General features: G+C 41.9%; 1 protein-coding gene across 2 annotated transcripts in view; it reads left to right on the plus strand.

The window, feature by feature from the left end:
• LOC308074245 (inositol-tetrakisphosphate 1-kinase-like) overlaps window positions 1-17,223 on the plus strand; it is a 46,046-nt gene that overhangs the window by 4,306 nt on the left and 24,517 nt on the right. For both annotated transcript variants that reach the window (XM_080413618.1, XM_080413619.1), the window contains exons 3-4: window positions 2,407-2,431; window positions 14,242-14,367. In XM_080413618.1, coding sequence (XP_080269744.1) covers window positions 2,407-2,431; window positions 14,242-14,367 — 151 coding nt within the window. The remainder of the gene's footprint in view (window positions 1-2,406; window positions 2,432-14,241; window positions 14,368-17,223) is intronic.

Genomic DNA, 17,223 nt, shown 5'->3' on the forward strand with positions numbered 1-17,223 from the left:
TGCATCACAGGTCTCCAGCCAGAATCAAACTTGGGACTTTGTGATAATGTGGTCGCTCTGGTTATCTACCGCGACAATTACTTTTTTTGAATCTGAATCTTATTAGGGAATACACTGCCTTCAGTATCGCTGGGTGTTGCTTTGGAAATGCTGGCACTTTCTCCCATCAGGGCAAAGTTCTCTCTCTCAGTCAGAAGCTACTTACTGAATCACTGAGGCAGAGACACTATTGAACTACAGCATTAATATAGTTTCTCCCAGCTGTTGTAAGGATGATCAGATCATGACAAGTTATGTACCTTTTGAATTACTGTTTATGAGATGCATAACTGTCAAGAGTCAAGTTAAATTAACAATTTTATCGTGTACTGTATACGGCACAATACATGTTCTCAAAATACATCTCTGTACTATGTGACCATAGTACCATAATGGCTGGTATGCAGTTGCCGTACCAGTGCTTTTTACCCCTTCATATCATGATATACTGTATGCTGTTAGTGCTTTTTATTTAAAATCGCCCAGCCCTACGTTGTAATACGCAGTATCTTGTCTTGTTTACCCTGGCTGAGATCTCAGTGTTCTTGTGTGAGGAGCCCAAACAAAAAGATCTGCCCCTGGGCTGCTTGTCTGTTTAGTCTTCTCTCCATCACTTTGATAGTGTTGACCTGTACAACAATATGGCACCGCAGACAATCTCCATATATCAGAGCTGGGATGAAACCAAAGGCCCCATTCACAGCACATGAAACGGGCCAGCTGCAGTATTAAATATCCACATTGTTGTGAAGCACTGAATGGCTGCTTTGCTGTTACCATGGGACTGTGACCTCATAACAACTGGGACGGGCCGTGTGGTGGTGTTTCGGTGTTTTTCTTTTTTTGTTGTTGTCCCTCAGATGAGACGATTTGCTGCCTTTTTGCCTTGCAGCAGGTTTTTCTTCTTCTCTGTTTTGGTATAGTGCTGCTGATTGTTTTGGTTGTTCTGTTTGTGTGGCAGAGGCCATAGTGGGTCGATGTTACAGATAACATTTGACAGCCCTTCCCCAGCAGGAATTACTCTTGTAACCACTTTAACCCTGGAAGTATATACTGTAGGTCTTGAGTGGTTATAGTTTGTGTTCTAACAAGTATCACTCAGGTCTCTTTTTAATGGAGAAATAGGCTGATCCTCCTGACAACAGCTCCCTAACAGCCAGCAGGTTTAAACATGTCCAATTTCTCTCTCTCTTTCGTGACAGGCCGCACACAAAAAAAAACTGCATAAGCTCTGCACTTGAAACCAACATATTTTTTTTTACATAATAGCCCCCATCTCCTGATGGCACACCCATATGCTTGTGTGCACGGCAAAAGTTGCTGTCAAGGCATTTGTTTCTACAATAGAAAGCGGCGAGTGGACATTTATTTGTAGACCTGGTGAAGTAATTAAAAGATAAGTTGGTACAGAAAGGAGCAGCAGAAGATCAGAGATCTGCAGATGTCTATTTTGTACCCCGTTGCACGATAGTGTCCTTTGAGAAAAACAGATCTTGAAGGTAATTGCGACACGTTAGCTTGAAGGTCAGTTCTGGTTGGCTCGTGAGTCGTGACACTGTCGTGCAATGCCATTGGAGTATAAAAACTAGGCATAACATCTCCAGTTGTGGTCTGTGTAGTGGTGTATTACATTGGGGCAGCTAGGAGACTGTTACTCAAACACCACTGAGGACATAACACTTGAACCCCAGCATCCATATTCTGCGGGGAACATTCACCAAAAATAGCAGATACTTGTAGATCGGCTATTTTTGGCAAGGAGATTTGTTGTGTAGAGTGAAAAAAATAACTGTGAAAACAGTACAGTTGCAACTCGGGTCCGTTTTACTAGTATAGAGGGCTTAAATGGTTAACTGTAGTAGGATTCTGCTGGTTGCTTGATTTTTACCCAAAGCTTAGAATTTCGATGCCGTCTCTTGGAGCTAAAGCCAGTGGCTGACACTGGACATCATTCTTGCATTTCAACTGTAAAGCTCCTTACACACCGGGGGCGAACTTTTCATGCGAATAATACTTTAAAAAAAAAAAACCTGGACATAAAGTCAATGCAAGCTTCCACGGAGCGAAAAAGCGAAGCGAAAAAGCGTCTTTTAATTATTCGGAACGAGTCCGAATTTTGCGTATATTCGCATAATCGCCGGTGTGTAATGACCTTAATGGTCATAAGTTAATGCTACTCTGTCCTCCCAACTCTCAAATCATAGTTTTATTTTTTCGATCACCTAACTTTGTGAATTTATGTACTGTTTTTCATGTGATTGGATTGGAAGCCATTTTGGCATTACATTACACATGTTGCGAAGTCACTGTATTTTCTTTGGTTACAATGAGTTTATTAAAACAATTTATTTTGTTTTTGTCTTTCAGGAAAAGAGGAATTGAAGTCGTTCAGGTGAGTTGATCACTTGATATGTTAATGATTTTGGTGCTATTTTCGTGGTAACACAAACCCTGCAACATGTAAATGGTAAATGGTGCATTTATATAGCGCTTCTATCCAAAGCGGTTTACATTGATTGTGCCATTAACCCATTCACACACACATTCATACACCGATGGCGGAGGAAACCATGCAAGGCACCAACCTGCTCATCGGGAGCAATTAGGGGTTCAGTGTCTTGCTCAAGGACACTTCGACACTAACTCTAGGGGAGCGCCCCAGCCGGGCTCGAACTGGGAACCTTGCGGTTTTCCAGTTCACTCTACCCGGCCACTCTACCCCTGAGCCACTGCCGCCCCGTACATGTAGCTTAGCTTATGTACAACCTTATAGCCATGGTTACATGCATAGTGTGGCATTCATGTGAGGTGTGAATGGCACTTTGTGGAATCCTGTAGAGGCAGTTTATCTACATCTCATAGTACTTTTAGTACAGTATGTACTGTATGAAGTACATTAGTTTTAGTATCGCCATTAAAAGCTTGTGAGGCAACACTTGGGCTTAAAGGGCAAGATCACTTTGGTAGAGTTTTGGGTTGTGTAGTTACCTTGCCATGATGTAACTCCAAAGGTCAATAAGAAATCTAAAATAATTGCTCCGTTGATTAGAAATTGATAATTAAAAATATGCTCCTCATTGACTTACATTGTACGGTAAAACAGCTCTCAAAGTCACTCTTTTAGCACGTAAACGAACACAAACAAAGTTGATTCAGACAATATAGAACATCACCAAACCCAGTACGGTTTATTTAAAAAAAATTCAACTTCCTGTTGATTTAGGTATTTTTAATAGGAAGAAAACCTGGTCTGGATCTTCAAATAGTAAAATCAACAGGAACAGGAACAGTGCTGGGTTTGGTGATGTTCTAAATTGTCTGAATCAGCATTGTTTGTTGATGTGCTAAAAGAGTGACTACCGTACAATGTATGTCAATGAGGAGCATATTTTTAATTATCAATTTCGAGTCAATGGAGCAATTATTTTTGATTTCTTGTCCAGATTTGGAGTTACACCATGGCAAGGTAACTACACAACCCTAACCTCTACCAAAGTGGTCTTGCCCTTTAAATCACTGGGCTGATGAAAATGAAGAACCAGAAGGAAAACAAGTGTAACAAGTACTGGTTTCTCCACTGTTAAACACACACACACGCACGGGCGCGCCCGCCTGCCCCCACACACACACACACACTAGTTTTCAGCCTTCCTCCAACTCATTAATTTCATTCATTGTCTCCGCCAGGCCTAAGGCGTGGTCGAGACTATGTTTTCGCCCCTGTCCGTCAGTGAGCAGCTAATCTTTCACAATTTTTCACATCTGCCTGTTACCACTAGGAGGCAGATTTTTTTATATTACTCCTACAGATTTTGTCCGAACATCACGCAAATCGGTACTATGAGACCGATTTTTCAGATCCCATTACAATTGGCTAAGACTGCCTTCCAAAGTTTGTGGGCTCTGGGTAAGCGGCCTGGCAAAGGAAGACCTGTGCTCCGAGGAACACACTTTTCTAGTTCATTCTGTAGCTAGTCAGAATCCTAGCCTTCCTTTTCTGGGGCAAACATTTGGCAAAAATAGCTACAGATAACAGATAATCTACAAGCTCACGAGTCACAACACATTGCGTTGTGAGCTTGTAGATTGGTTATTTTTGCCGAAGAGATTTAGTGTGTAGATGGAAAAAAATAGGACTATGTTCGGAAATAAGCTCAGAGAATCTGCTCAGTTGTCACAGTGCTCTGGCGGTGACGTCATACTGAGTTCAGTTGATTTACTAGTGGTCAGTACAAACAACACACCTTGCCTTTTGGAGGGTGTAATGTAGCAGCCTATTATTGCTTCGTGTCTCCGAGCCTGCCGTCTGTATTGTCCCTCACTGCTCCCTATACCTTCCTATGCACCTGATGTCAGATAATAAACATCAGTTTAGTGGCAGTAGCACTCACCTTGTCTAACTAACTGTCTAATAATCTAAAATAGCAGATCTACAGATTCACAACATGTCAAATCGCGACACATGAGCTTGTAGATCAGCTATTTTCGCTATTGCACTATACAACAAAGTACAGTATATAGGGTTAAGTGGTTAATACTTGTACCTTACACTGAGGTGCCGGTGGTCTCTCTAACACTAAGGAATTTACTGTATAGTATCTCTTCCACCTTCCCTGGGCTCTGAATAATCATCCTTCAACTTGGTGGGTGTGACCGTGTTTGTACATCATACATTATATCCACGGGCTAACACGCACTGTATATACCGTAGGTATCTTTTCAAATGACTGTTAATAAGTCTTAGCCTCTGTATTTTCCTTTACGAGGTGCTTTTCAGTTAAAATGCTCGTCGGAATGGAAGGAAGAAACCAGAGACTTTTTTTTTTTTAAATGTCTCCTCTAATTCTTTCATCTTGAGCTGTTTTTCTTTTTTATGCAGCCGGTTTAGTTCTTTGAGGTTCTTTTTATCCCCCCAACTTTTTAAAGATATCTTTAGAACAGACCCCAGGGAATAGTCCCAAAGTAAGCAGGGCTTTGTTTCCCAGCACTGAAGCCTTCTCCTGGGAGACAGACTAGTAGATCCTTACCCACAGCCAGTGTGGTATCCAGAACTTGAACAGGTCACTACACAAAAAAACAAAAAAAGGACCCAGGGTTAAATCAACACTCAGGATTTTTGCAGTGTATCCTTTGTGTCAGCTCCAAGATCTCAAGAGTTCCAGGGCTACCTGTTGTCTTTCGCTGGGCTGTCACTGCAAATGACAGATGCCTGCAGGTTTCACAAGGTTTTTTTCTTTTGTGCTGGTGAAAGCAGCCTGCGAGATGAGCCAGTCAGATGGCTGCAGTGTCACAGACGAGGCATCTCACGGGGAAGACAGTGGCATCCATTGTAAACGTTGGCATTGTTAGGCAAGGCTGTATGTTAAGTATAAAGCTTGTCACCACCACCTATTATATTAACCACTTTCAACCTGGCAAAAACATTTAAACTATTTTCAAATCCAATATAGTCGATGTACAAGCTCACAATGCGACACGTGTCACACAATGCTGTGAGCTTGTAGATGAGCTATTTTTGCTATCCTTTGTACAATAAAATAGGGCTCAAGTGGTTAAAGATGAGAGATGCTGTGTTTCAGGCAGAGGGATGGACATGTATAGAGGCAAGGTCATGGAAAATGTTAAAAGGACTTGCAGTATTTGACCCTGAAATAGTGAGTTAAGATATAGGGCCTTGGTGTTTGGTTTGGGGGATTAATGTTATGGAACCGCAAACCTTGACCTGACCTATATTCTCTACAAGGATTTTGTTGAGTATTTTGCCCAGATCATTTATCCATTCTGACCCAGACAGTCACTAAACCTTCACTTGTGTCCTTGTGGTCTGATAGACAAGGCAGCCTTGGAGATAGCAACTCAACCTTTGAATACACAGTTTAAAAATGTAGTGTTAATTTAACTTTGAGGGTGTACAAATGGACCCTTTTGGGGTAATTTATGTACACTTGAAGAGTTAACTTGACACTTAGGAGTTAACAGTGTACATTCAATACGAGGCGGAGGCAGTCACGTGACTTTCTCTCTACGCTCTCCCCATCACGGTGAAATAACACGGATTACAAGTCCGTAAATACACAACATAACAATTTTAAAAAGACAAAAAAAAAATGAGGGCTGCGTTCGCTTCGCGCGTCTTACTTGTTTATGTACACTTGAAGAGTTAACTTGACACTTAGGAGTTAACAGTGTACCCATGGATAAACACCTGTGGTTATCTACTCAAATTTAAATATTCTGACCTTTTGTTTGCTTATTCTACAAAACCCAAAGAGCTAAATGTTTTAGCCATCCAGGGAAGAAATAAAATTCAATCAGAAAATACGTAATTTTCCATGGAATTCTAATGGATAATTTATTTCCACCATTTATATTTTATCTAATTTATCGATGGTATTAATGTTTTAGTGAACCTTCTCTAAGCCTAAGACACTTTTCAGTTGTCTGAGGTCAGTTGGGCTTTCTCTAGCCTCGATCTCCAGGCTTTTATTTTCCTTCGTGTTTTGCTCAAAAATAAGAGCCTGGAGCAGCCTGTTGATGTTCCTAGCATAGGAAGTGGGAGTCAACCTTTCATTTCCCCAACCAACCAGTGCATTGGGTGTCGCTCCAAATGTTGTGACGTCAGGGCTCTCAATGCTGCACATTGGGGGAGGAGGAGGGGCACGGCGGCGTGCACACAGATCGGTGAACCAATGGGAGCTCCGGAGATTTAAAACCCCGCCCCTCTAGACCAGATATCAGAAGCGCTAGGGCAGCCTAGGCTTTCTCTGCCATGAATATTGATTGACATGTCTTTTTTTTATAGCGAAAATAGCCACTCACATCACGTTGCATCACGATGAGGTGTGACCTTGTAGATTGGCTATTTACACTATCCTATGACGAAGTATATTGAACTGAAGAGTAATAGAACTGACATGCTCCATTTTATTGACTATGCTTCGAGGCTGGGCTCTTCATCAGGTCAAACTGGAGTATATAAGAAAAGTGTATTGTAGGGCTTAAATGTTAAAGTGTGCATCACCATGCCACTCTGCCCAAGTTAGGCAAAATGTCAGGGAAATTAACAGCTCGTACCCACTTTTGCCTAATGTATGTCATCAGCACTGCAGGAGGCAGAGAAGTAAAGATGAATCGACGGACGACCAATGCGATTTTCCAGGTGAAATTCCTAAAAGAGTTTGATTCTGTTTACATCCAAGGCGATCATTTTTAAAAGGTTATAATAATAATAATAATAATATGGGTTTATTAATGTTGGGACACCCTCTCTTTTAAATGAAAGATTTATTTTGTGAATGTGATTTATTGCACTCACTGAACCATATTGGAGCAGAGTACTGTGTCATAGATAGATAGATTTGTAACCTCTGGAGGGCTTGGTACTAGCTAATGACATCATCCTATTTTGAGCAGATCATGGCCAAATCGGGCAGCCTTTGGGAGCTCATTTATATTTCCATTTTAAGTGTGGGAAAACGATCTGCATGTACGCACAAAGAAAGTCAAAAAGTAGGTTCTTTAAGTTTCATACAGAACACCGCATTAAGTCTACCAAACTTTTTGCTCCCAAGACACACCAATGGGCAAGTCAAAATCTCAAGGCACACCTACAGTATATTCATAGCAAAAATTGCCGATCCACAATGTGTTGTTTCGCAACGTGTTGTGAGCTTGTAGATGAGCTGTTTTTGGCCTCTAGATTGGAAAATGAGTTTGCACAAAGTGTAGTAAATTTAAAAATAATTCATAACTGTTTGTACACATTGCAAATAATAATAATGTGTGGTTGTCACAAAATCCCAAGACACACTCCATTGTGGCTTGGCACACCATTTGAGAACCACTGGTCTACTACACTCGTTTGTTTTCAGATGTCATTATCTCAGTCACCTACTCGTTATATGTGCCCTCTGTTCTAACTCCCTCTCCTAAAGGATCGGCACAACCTCATCAATACTGACTCATTTGCCCTGAGCTCATGAGAGCCATCCTCCATGTACTCCTTATATTATTAGTCTGTCTGTCACAGAGCTGATGAGATTAACCCGCCAGGCTTAGGCTGGAGCAAGCCGATGTGCCCTCAAAGCAAGTGAAGCCCATCAAGGCAGATGGCTATTGTTTTGAATGTACTGTGCAAGAAAATGTTGATTGAGTTACTGTTGTATTGTATGCCAAGTGCTCGGGAATCCAAAGTAAATTTCCGGAAGGTTACTGGATCTCGCTCCACTGATTGAATCTGTGGAGACCAACATTTGATAAGATCCTCTTAAGAACACATTCTGTAGTATTCCACTGTTCCCTAAGATAGCAATTTGCTCACAGATATTTTGAATTTCTTAGCTTAATTTAAATTGGGTCCTAAGACCACAAACCTACAGCTACATGGCTTAACCTTTAACAGCAATCTGAACACCAGATGATGGAGACCTTTTCTTAAAACGGGGTTACAAGCAATCACTACAACAGAGCCATTATGTGTGTTTACCAATACCGACTCATGCATAATAAGGAAGGGGTTGCTTGTCTTGTCAATATTTTATGAGTACAATACATGAATAGTGTTACATCATCATCTCAGGTGGAATCATGTCACCACGTGCCTTCTTGTCTGCCCTGTTTCATTCAAATTGCACATTTGTACTTAAGTCATAAAAATACAACAACCTCTGGTATTGAGGAATCTTTACAGGAGCAACATTGTGATGATTTGGCATAACTTGGACCCAGATAAATACCCCTACAACATGCCCTCACTTCTAAGCATGAGTCCTTCCCATTGGTTCTGGAGTAGAGGCAGTCCTTGCAGATCAAAGACTTGCCACAGTAGGAATCCCACCAATCTTCTGCCACAGGAACTTTGGCTTACCATCTATGTGTATGTTATTCCCAACAAAATCTTCCATTCTCAGTTGCTGTGATTGGCTGAGATGTGCAAAGGGAGAGCTTGTTTTGCCCCACCGCTCGCCAACTCTGAAAGTGCGTTTTCAGTGCCTGCTCGGCACGGAGCAGCTCATTCGGGTGCGCCTCATGAGCCTCGATGTCGCGCGTCTGCCATGTCCTTGAATCTCAAGTGATTTAAAAAGTCATGCATTTGCAGTAAAATATTACACATACACAGTGAGCCAAGATGAGCACTCGACAAAAGAATTACGTTGGGAATGGCATACACGCTTCGCTTACTAGCTGTTTTCTTCACGATTCTCCATTTTGTTTTCAGCCAGCATACAAGGCACTAGGCAGGTATAACTATTGTTGGGACTCTGCCTGCCTAGTCGTAGGACTTATGGCATTGATAAAGTAGAGACTACCTAGCATATTGTCTGTGATGAGTGAAGTGGATGTGCACTTTTGAAAGCTGAGGGGCAAATTCCTTTTTAATAGCCTGTTCTTCCACTGAAATGGAGAGTGATTCAGCTTTGAGACAAGTCTAATTACTTAATGGGCTCCAGGGAGATTGTGAGCCTAATTGGCTCCCAATTTGACTCTGCACACAGGGTGTTGCTGGAAATTCACCTTAAGGCTTCTTTCCTTCTGCTCCTTTATGTGAAATGTGGCCAGCAGCCACAATTTGGCTTAGGCACATATTTCTTTTACACCAGGGTGTCAAGTGCCACATCGTCATCCAAAATAAATCATTCATCATGTGGCTGTCTGCTCACAGACTCCAGTCTTGACTGGCTTTGGAACAGGAAGAGGGCCAGGTCAGTCTAGAGTTAACTTGTGTAACACATACTATCAAAGTGGTACAAATATAAATGGATGGATTAACAAGCTTTGTAGTGTGCTCATCCATTGCATGTAGCAAAACCTTGCAGAGAGACGAGGACTTTCATCTGTGCTATTGGCCTCATGCGACTTTTGCGTAAGGCCAATAGCACAGACAGTAAGTCTTTGTGTCCCTTTACACTGGCACACAATTGTATTGAGAACTGATGTGCACTTGTATGGGTTCTGTAGATCAAAACTCTCTTAGATTTCCCTGGGGAATGGCACGATCCCTCCATGAAACAACATGGAAGGCCGAAAATATGTCGCCCTTGACCTCGTCGCTCCCTCTAGGACCCAGTTTGTTTTGAGTGCCGTTCATCACTCCCAAGGCCCGCCGCTAGCTCACTGTCCCAGAGGAACGACCAGAGACGTCAGCTGACATTTCTGCTTTTAGAATTTAGCGCAGCATCCGTGACTTTACCATCGGCTTTTTTGGACGAGCTTAAGAGCGAGGTCACATGGTCTGCGCACGGGAACAGGCGAGGTTCAACCGCATGTGTCCTTTGTAATGGGTTTTGACCCCAGTGTAGAGTCCTTTTTTTTTTGGTGTGTCTGTGTTGTGTAGGTTTGACATTAAAAGCCCGCGTCCTCAGGGGAGCAGGGTCAAGTCCGCTGCCATTCTCACTCTACATCACAGGGCCACACACAGTCAGCCAGAGAGGCTGAGAAACGAAAACCGGGTACGGTTGCCTTTCTGTGGTCGATGCCCAATCTGGTCACCTACTACCAGTGCATGTCCCTCCATGTCCCCTTACCCCTCATGCTGCTGCTGTAGTCCAGTCCCGTCTCCATTGGTGGTCACAGCAGTACCTAATATTACAGCGTCTCCACATGTGACAAGAGTTTTTTACGGCTGTTGACTTTTCAACTCTGTACTATTATGGTCATGGCAGTGTCTGATGTGTGTTATTCATCATCCAGCATATCCTTACATCTCTGTGCCTACACCCTGACAGCTGGACGCTGTGACTCACTTGAAACGTTTACTGTGTTATTCTAACCTTTTCAACTAAAGGGCTTTTCACATCAGAGTCAATACACTGCTGTGCAAATGGCATGCTTGATGTGGATTTAGGCTGCAGGAGGTTTGAACTAGAGTTGTTGCCTTATCTTTTCAATACTTCGTTATTACATTTTAAATGTTTACATTTTTGTGCTGCATATTTGCATGTGGTGGTTGTGAACGGGTTCTAAGGCATGTCGCTACAGGCGAGAGGAATGGAGACTGCAAGCAAGATGTAGACTGGAGAGGATGTGTTTCCATAGCGTAAAGACAGAGGCATAATGATGGATCCTAAGGGGCTGCGGTCTAAATGGATTGAACACGTGTTCTCGTCTTTGTGCGTACAGCATGGCATTGGTCATGTGTAATATAGGCTCAGTCTTTTCACGGTATAGAAAACACTCAAAGCATGTCAGATTCTAGATAAGACTGACACCTTTACTCAATGCTTAATGTCAACTGACCTTATCAACTGGCTTATGTATGTGGAAACTGCAGTTGGATATTGCATGGTCACCAGTTGGATCTTGATAAAGAACTTGACATTAAAGTTGATTGATATTTAACAAGTTTACCACCCCCTGTACAATTTACTTTTCAGGGCACGACCAAGGGTACAATAATTAGTAATCTATCCATCACACACCTCTCAGAATGATTAACTAGCCCACATTGACTGTTGCTCTGACCACCTCCCAAAGCCATAAAGCGCACACTGTAGTTTCATGTTGTGCTCTTGTCTGAGCCGTCCATTGATCCACATCTGTGTGGTTAAGGTGTATTTGTTCTGAGTTTGCATAGTGTCTGGGCAAAACAAAGGACTATGGGGTCCTGCCTAAATTACACCTGTGTTTGTAGACGAGCTAACTGAATTATCTTTTGTTAGTCAGATCCCCATTTGCTGATTAGCTGTGTGTGGGTAATGAATGGGTGTACAGCTGCGTTACGTAACAGTCACACTGGAATCAAATCATTTTTGCATCTACTGACTAATGTGCACTCACTGGGCAATTTTTTACATGGATAAATGTTTGTAACTACATATCCCACGACCACTCTGGTGTATTTCCTGAATGCAGTCTTGTATTGCTGTGTTGGGATTTGTTTTCACAGTTCGAGCATAATTAGTGAGAGAAACAGGGCTTCCCCAGCCATATCACAGCAGTTTTTCTGTAGTCTGGTCAGTTTTTTGCTGATTTCTGGCCATCTCAAAATAGCCCTGCTTTATCAGCGGGCCTTTTCTTCAATTAAGAAATGCATGGCCACTCTGCTGGAGGCAAGCCCATTGACGGCTACACACGCACACACTTTCTCTCATTATTCACTCCCCCACTGCCTCGTAGTATATACAGTTAGGACCTTCTAGATCCGCCAGCAAAAATATTAGAAACAAAGTCACAACCACAAACACTTTGAGATTTGAAACTTTAAACATCCTCTCACTCATTCTCTCACATACGGAGGGCAGCCCCTCCGCCCCCCCCCCCCGTCCCCCCCGTCCGCCCCCCCCCCTCTCATCCCACTGACTGGACACATTCAGCCAGCATCACAATAGGGGCTCCTTGTGATTTGGGCTTTGCATGGACCCCAGCAGAACAGAAGCCATTGTGCATCTAATGCCTGGCAATTCTCCTTCCTACTAAGTGCCAGTCTGGGAACTGGCACTTCTGAGTTTGCTAATTATGAGCCACAAGGCAACTTGTGATGGTTCATGGGGGAGGTGGGTAGGGGGCATTTACAGAAAGAACTATCTCACATTTTGTATGAAGTTGATCTTTGTCCTCCTTCCTTACAAAGTGATAAGCATTTTTGTAACTACCTAAGCCCTATATACGTACTCCATCGTATGATGCATAGCAACAACAAAAAAACTAGCTATTTTCACTATTTTTGTACTTTATGAAACTTTTTTGAAATTCTCGCCTATTATGACTTACCCTAAATAAAAATGCCAGGTTGAAAGTTGTTCCAATGTTAAAGACACTTTCAAACTGACAGCAATAACAACGGTGAACGTTTCCATATACTGTTCTGATTCCTGGATACCAAATATATATATTTTTTTTATGATTACTAGATCATTATTATTAGTGGCTGTGGTGTGGATGATGGCTGATTTACGCTGTCACTCCTGGCCTGAAACTAATTAGACTGAGCTAGGTGTGACTACATACCTGTTGGGCAACAATCTAATCAATGCGTACAGATAAATCAGCCACTCCCGTTACCCCCACACTCTCTGTAGTATCTGGGTACATTCTCAAATACGCTTTGAGACTGTGCTCCAATTTCAGATCACTGTTTTTTTTTTCAATAGAGTGCCACTTAACTCATATAGTGACAATGACGTCTTTTGACGGCCGTTTTCAGTGTGCCATTAGTTCCAATGAAGTCTTTTTTTTTTCAAAATAAAACTTTTAATTTTTTTTTTGGTTATTTTTTTTTCTTTTTAATCTCAAAGGAACTAGGAGAAAACGATTTTCAAAAAGTTAATGCTCCATCCACTTCAATGTTAAAATGTAAACGGAGAAAAAAAATTCTCCGTTTGATCCATAATGCCTTTGGCATATGGATCAACAAGCTTGAAATAGCCTGGCAGTGAATGAGTTAATTTAGAAATTCTCAGATTAACTAACGTTCACCATTGTCATCTTTTAAAAATCATTGAAATGCTCATTCATTCATTCCATGAATAGCAACTGTTTTGTTATACATTGATGCAAGTTGAGCTGTCTAGTACCAAACATTGCATTTTGTAATGACTTCCTCCACCATTGTTCCCGATAGCTTTGTTTGATTGGCTCCGGAGAAGAGTTGAACCGGAAGCACATATGAAGGTGTCATATGTGTGAAGGTGTAATATGTGCTTCTGGTTCAAATCTGCTGCTGAGACAATCAAACGTAGCCATGGGCAAATTAACTGGAACACAAAACAGGTATGACACCTTCTGGAAACCCAGGACAACAGTTATGCACTGAGCCTGCCCATTAGATTTTGATCTTATCTTGTGTTCAAGAGGAAAGTTAGGCCTAATGGTGGCGATAGAAAAAAGAATATGAAGACACCACACCAGAATCAATTGATTTCATCCTCCCAGGAGTATGAAGGTACACAGCAAATCAGTATAATAATAATCAGCTGTTAGGTTAGCTAGTTATCTATATTGTCAAGTAATACTATGGTGAGAGAAAAGCGATACTGGTAGACATTATCGTGTGGGCTTCTCTCTCCCCGACTCTACATTGTTATCTTGTAGCTAACTGCAAGATAATCTTAACCAGCCAACCACTGACGGGATCGGATGTGTCCAAGGGTTTTGGCTTGTCTCCTAGCAGCCTGAGAGGTTTTGGATGGAAAAAGTCTATATAAATTAATACCATAGAATGTGTCCTTGTTGCTGTGTAACCTGGTCTTCTGGCTGTATCCCCAGCTGGATCTCAGCCAGCCTCTGGAGGAGCAGGGACCGCTGGACGTCATCATCCACAAGCTGACGGACCTCATCCTGGAGGCCGACCAGAATGACTCGCAGTCTGTCTTGCTGGTGCAGAGAGTACAGGTAGGCCTCTGCTTATTAGGTGCACCCTTCTTGAGGTTTCAGTCACCACTGTTGGTCTGGTGTGGATACCAGAATGTGAAACAAACAATGTGGATGAAGGCCATTCATGCTTGCACTTCACAATCTATAACAGTTTCAAGCATACCATGAATCAGTATCTTAACTTAAGGGATGCTATTTATGTACATTTTATTTATTTGTTGATGGTTATCATAGCCTAATAGTACTTACAATACGTATTCACAGCGAAAATCCCCTTTCTGCCTTTCTTTTTGTTCTTCCAATTTATACGTTTTGCAGGCAAACAACATTGGCCTGTCACGGTCTACTATGGTCACCATTACTGTGCACCTGATGTATATGATCTGAAATTGTTAAATTGCTTCTCTGCTGTAAACATGGCGAACAAGGACAATATTGCGGCCCCTGAGGGTAGTGGCTACGATGCAAGAGTGTTGTCTAGCCAACACCAACTCGGGATTAGTGGATCGCTGCCCTCCACACTCTCCTATCTAACATCAGGGTCTTGAGCTCTACAGTGTTGTTAGCTAATCTGTCGCGCCACAGTGCATCTTCGTAGGTGGTGCGCTTCTTGCCTTTCCTGGCTTTGCCCTGGGTTGGCTCCCATAGTGTCTGTTTGCTTGCCTCTAGTTCTGGGTGCCTGACGCAGTGCCCTCATCCTTCTCTCTCTGACTTTGTCTGTGACCCGTGGTAGGTCCCCATAGGGGACCACATTTCTGATGTGGTCTGTGCCATTCGCAGCATTCTTGTGTAGACTCCATCCAGGGCCCTTTCCTGTTGTGCTGGGAGGGTCCATGTCTCAGCCCCATACAGCAGTACTGACTCCACTGTAGCTATGAACAGCCGCCTCTTGAGGTCTTCTCCCATGTCTGTTTTCCTGTAGTGGCTATAACCCAGAAATAAAGAGTTGTACCACATTAAAAGATTCTAAAGATAAGCAAGTTTGCTGCTAGTGGATTTAATTGACATCATGTATTCAATTCATCAACATAGCATAAAAAATAACAAATACAAAACATTATATGTATGTGTTGTGTGAATATGCTCAAGTCAAAATGTAATACGCGAGAAGCAAGGTATTTTTATATATATTTTTGGTTAGTTCTTATACAAATCAACACAAAAAACTTCTAATATATTTTTTATAATCGGCTAAATCGATTAGTCGGATTAACCACTTAAGCCCTGTTTTATACTTTATTGTACAATGGTAGCGTACAGAAATTGCGAAATTATACGATCTACAAGCTCACAGCGCGTCACATCAGGAGCCTGAAGATCTTCTCTTTTCGCTATTGTTATTTTAATGTAATTGTAAACGAGGCAACAATTTGAGCGATATGATTTCAAAGCACTCACGATTATCTCAGTCTTGATAGCTGGAAGGAGAGATGGATAGATGAGGGTCTCTTAAGCCGCTTTTCCATCACAGCTTAAGCACGACACTGTCCAGTACAGTCCAGAACCGCACCGCACCGCTTCAAAATGTCTTGCGTTTCCATTGCACAAAAGTCCCCACTCGCAAAATCCCCACCCTCCCCTCCCGAAGGAAATCAACGCCCCTTTCTTTAACACACCAACTTAGCCTCAGGCTACAGGGTTAGCCTAAATGCTAGCGTGCTTCCTCAGAGCTAGTTTGGCTCTTAAGTTATTATTTGGCCATGTTCACCCTGACTTTAATCTTCGCTATTGTTGGGAAGACCTGTGTGGTGTCTAAACACGTTGCCATCACTTATATAAAAAACATTATTAGCGTGTATCGTCGCACATTCATTGTTGCCAGGTTTAGCAGAAAAAAATAAGCAATCGGGTCTATGAAAACGATCCCAAAAGAAGCGACTATCTACGGCTATTTGAAAATAGCAGATATACAAACTCACAACGCGTAGCGATGCGACGCATTGTGAGTGTGTGCATCTGCTATTTAAAAAATATATATACATATATAATGTTGACAAATACATATTAATTTGGGGGTCCTTGACATGAAAATGTTTAAGAACCACTGGTTTCAACAACATATGGAAACAAGCCCCAAATAATCAACTACATTTTAGAAACAAGCAGTGGTGGAAAAAGTACTCAAATGTTTTACTTAAGTAAAAGTATCAATCCGAAGCATCTACAAGTGAAAGTCTGGAATTACTTGAGTAAAAGTACAAAAACTATTGGTATCAAAATGTACTTAAGGTACCAAAAGTAAGTACTAAAATGTTTGAAAATAGCAGATCTACAATGATGCGATGCGTTGTGAGCTTGTAGATCGGCTATTTTCAAATAGCCTAGGTATAAAATAGGGCTTAAGTGGTTAATGTATGTTTTATAATGTAATCATTTATATCTGAAAAGTAACTAGTAACTAATACGTTTTCAGATAATTGTAGTGGAGTAAAAGTACTACCAATATTTACAAGCAACTTTACAGAAAAATAAGCCCAATGTCGCTTATAATAAGTGGACATGGCAACACTGCTACCGTAGTGTTTACATTTTACAGAGACCTGAGTGGACAGACACAGCTGTGAGCCGACCAATCAGTAGCAGTCACAGCTTTAGCCCCGCTTAGCCCAGCTCAGACCTACCCAAGACTGGGTACTTTTTAGGCACCAGTTTAGTACCACTTACACACCACTCTACCCACTTCATTGTAGTGGAAACCGTTGCTGTGGTGGGCGGTGTGGGGTGGGGCTAGGTAAGTCCATGTATATGGAAAGCCGCCTTTAGTGTACAGCAGCACATGTAGCAAAAAACGAAATAAGAAGTAAAATGCGCAATTAAAACAGGACCTATAGATATGAATTAAAACATGGATAAATACAAACAATTGGAGCAACA

Source organism: Gymnoscopelus braueri (genome assembly GCF_963280865.1).
Source record: "Gymnoscopelus braueri genome assembly, chromosome: 19".
In the NCBI taxonomy this organism is placed as follows: Eukaryota; Metazoa; Chordata; class Actinopteri; order Myctophiformes; family Myctophidae; genus Gymnoscopelus; species Gymnoscopelus braueri.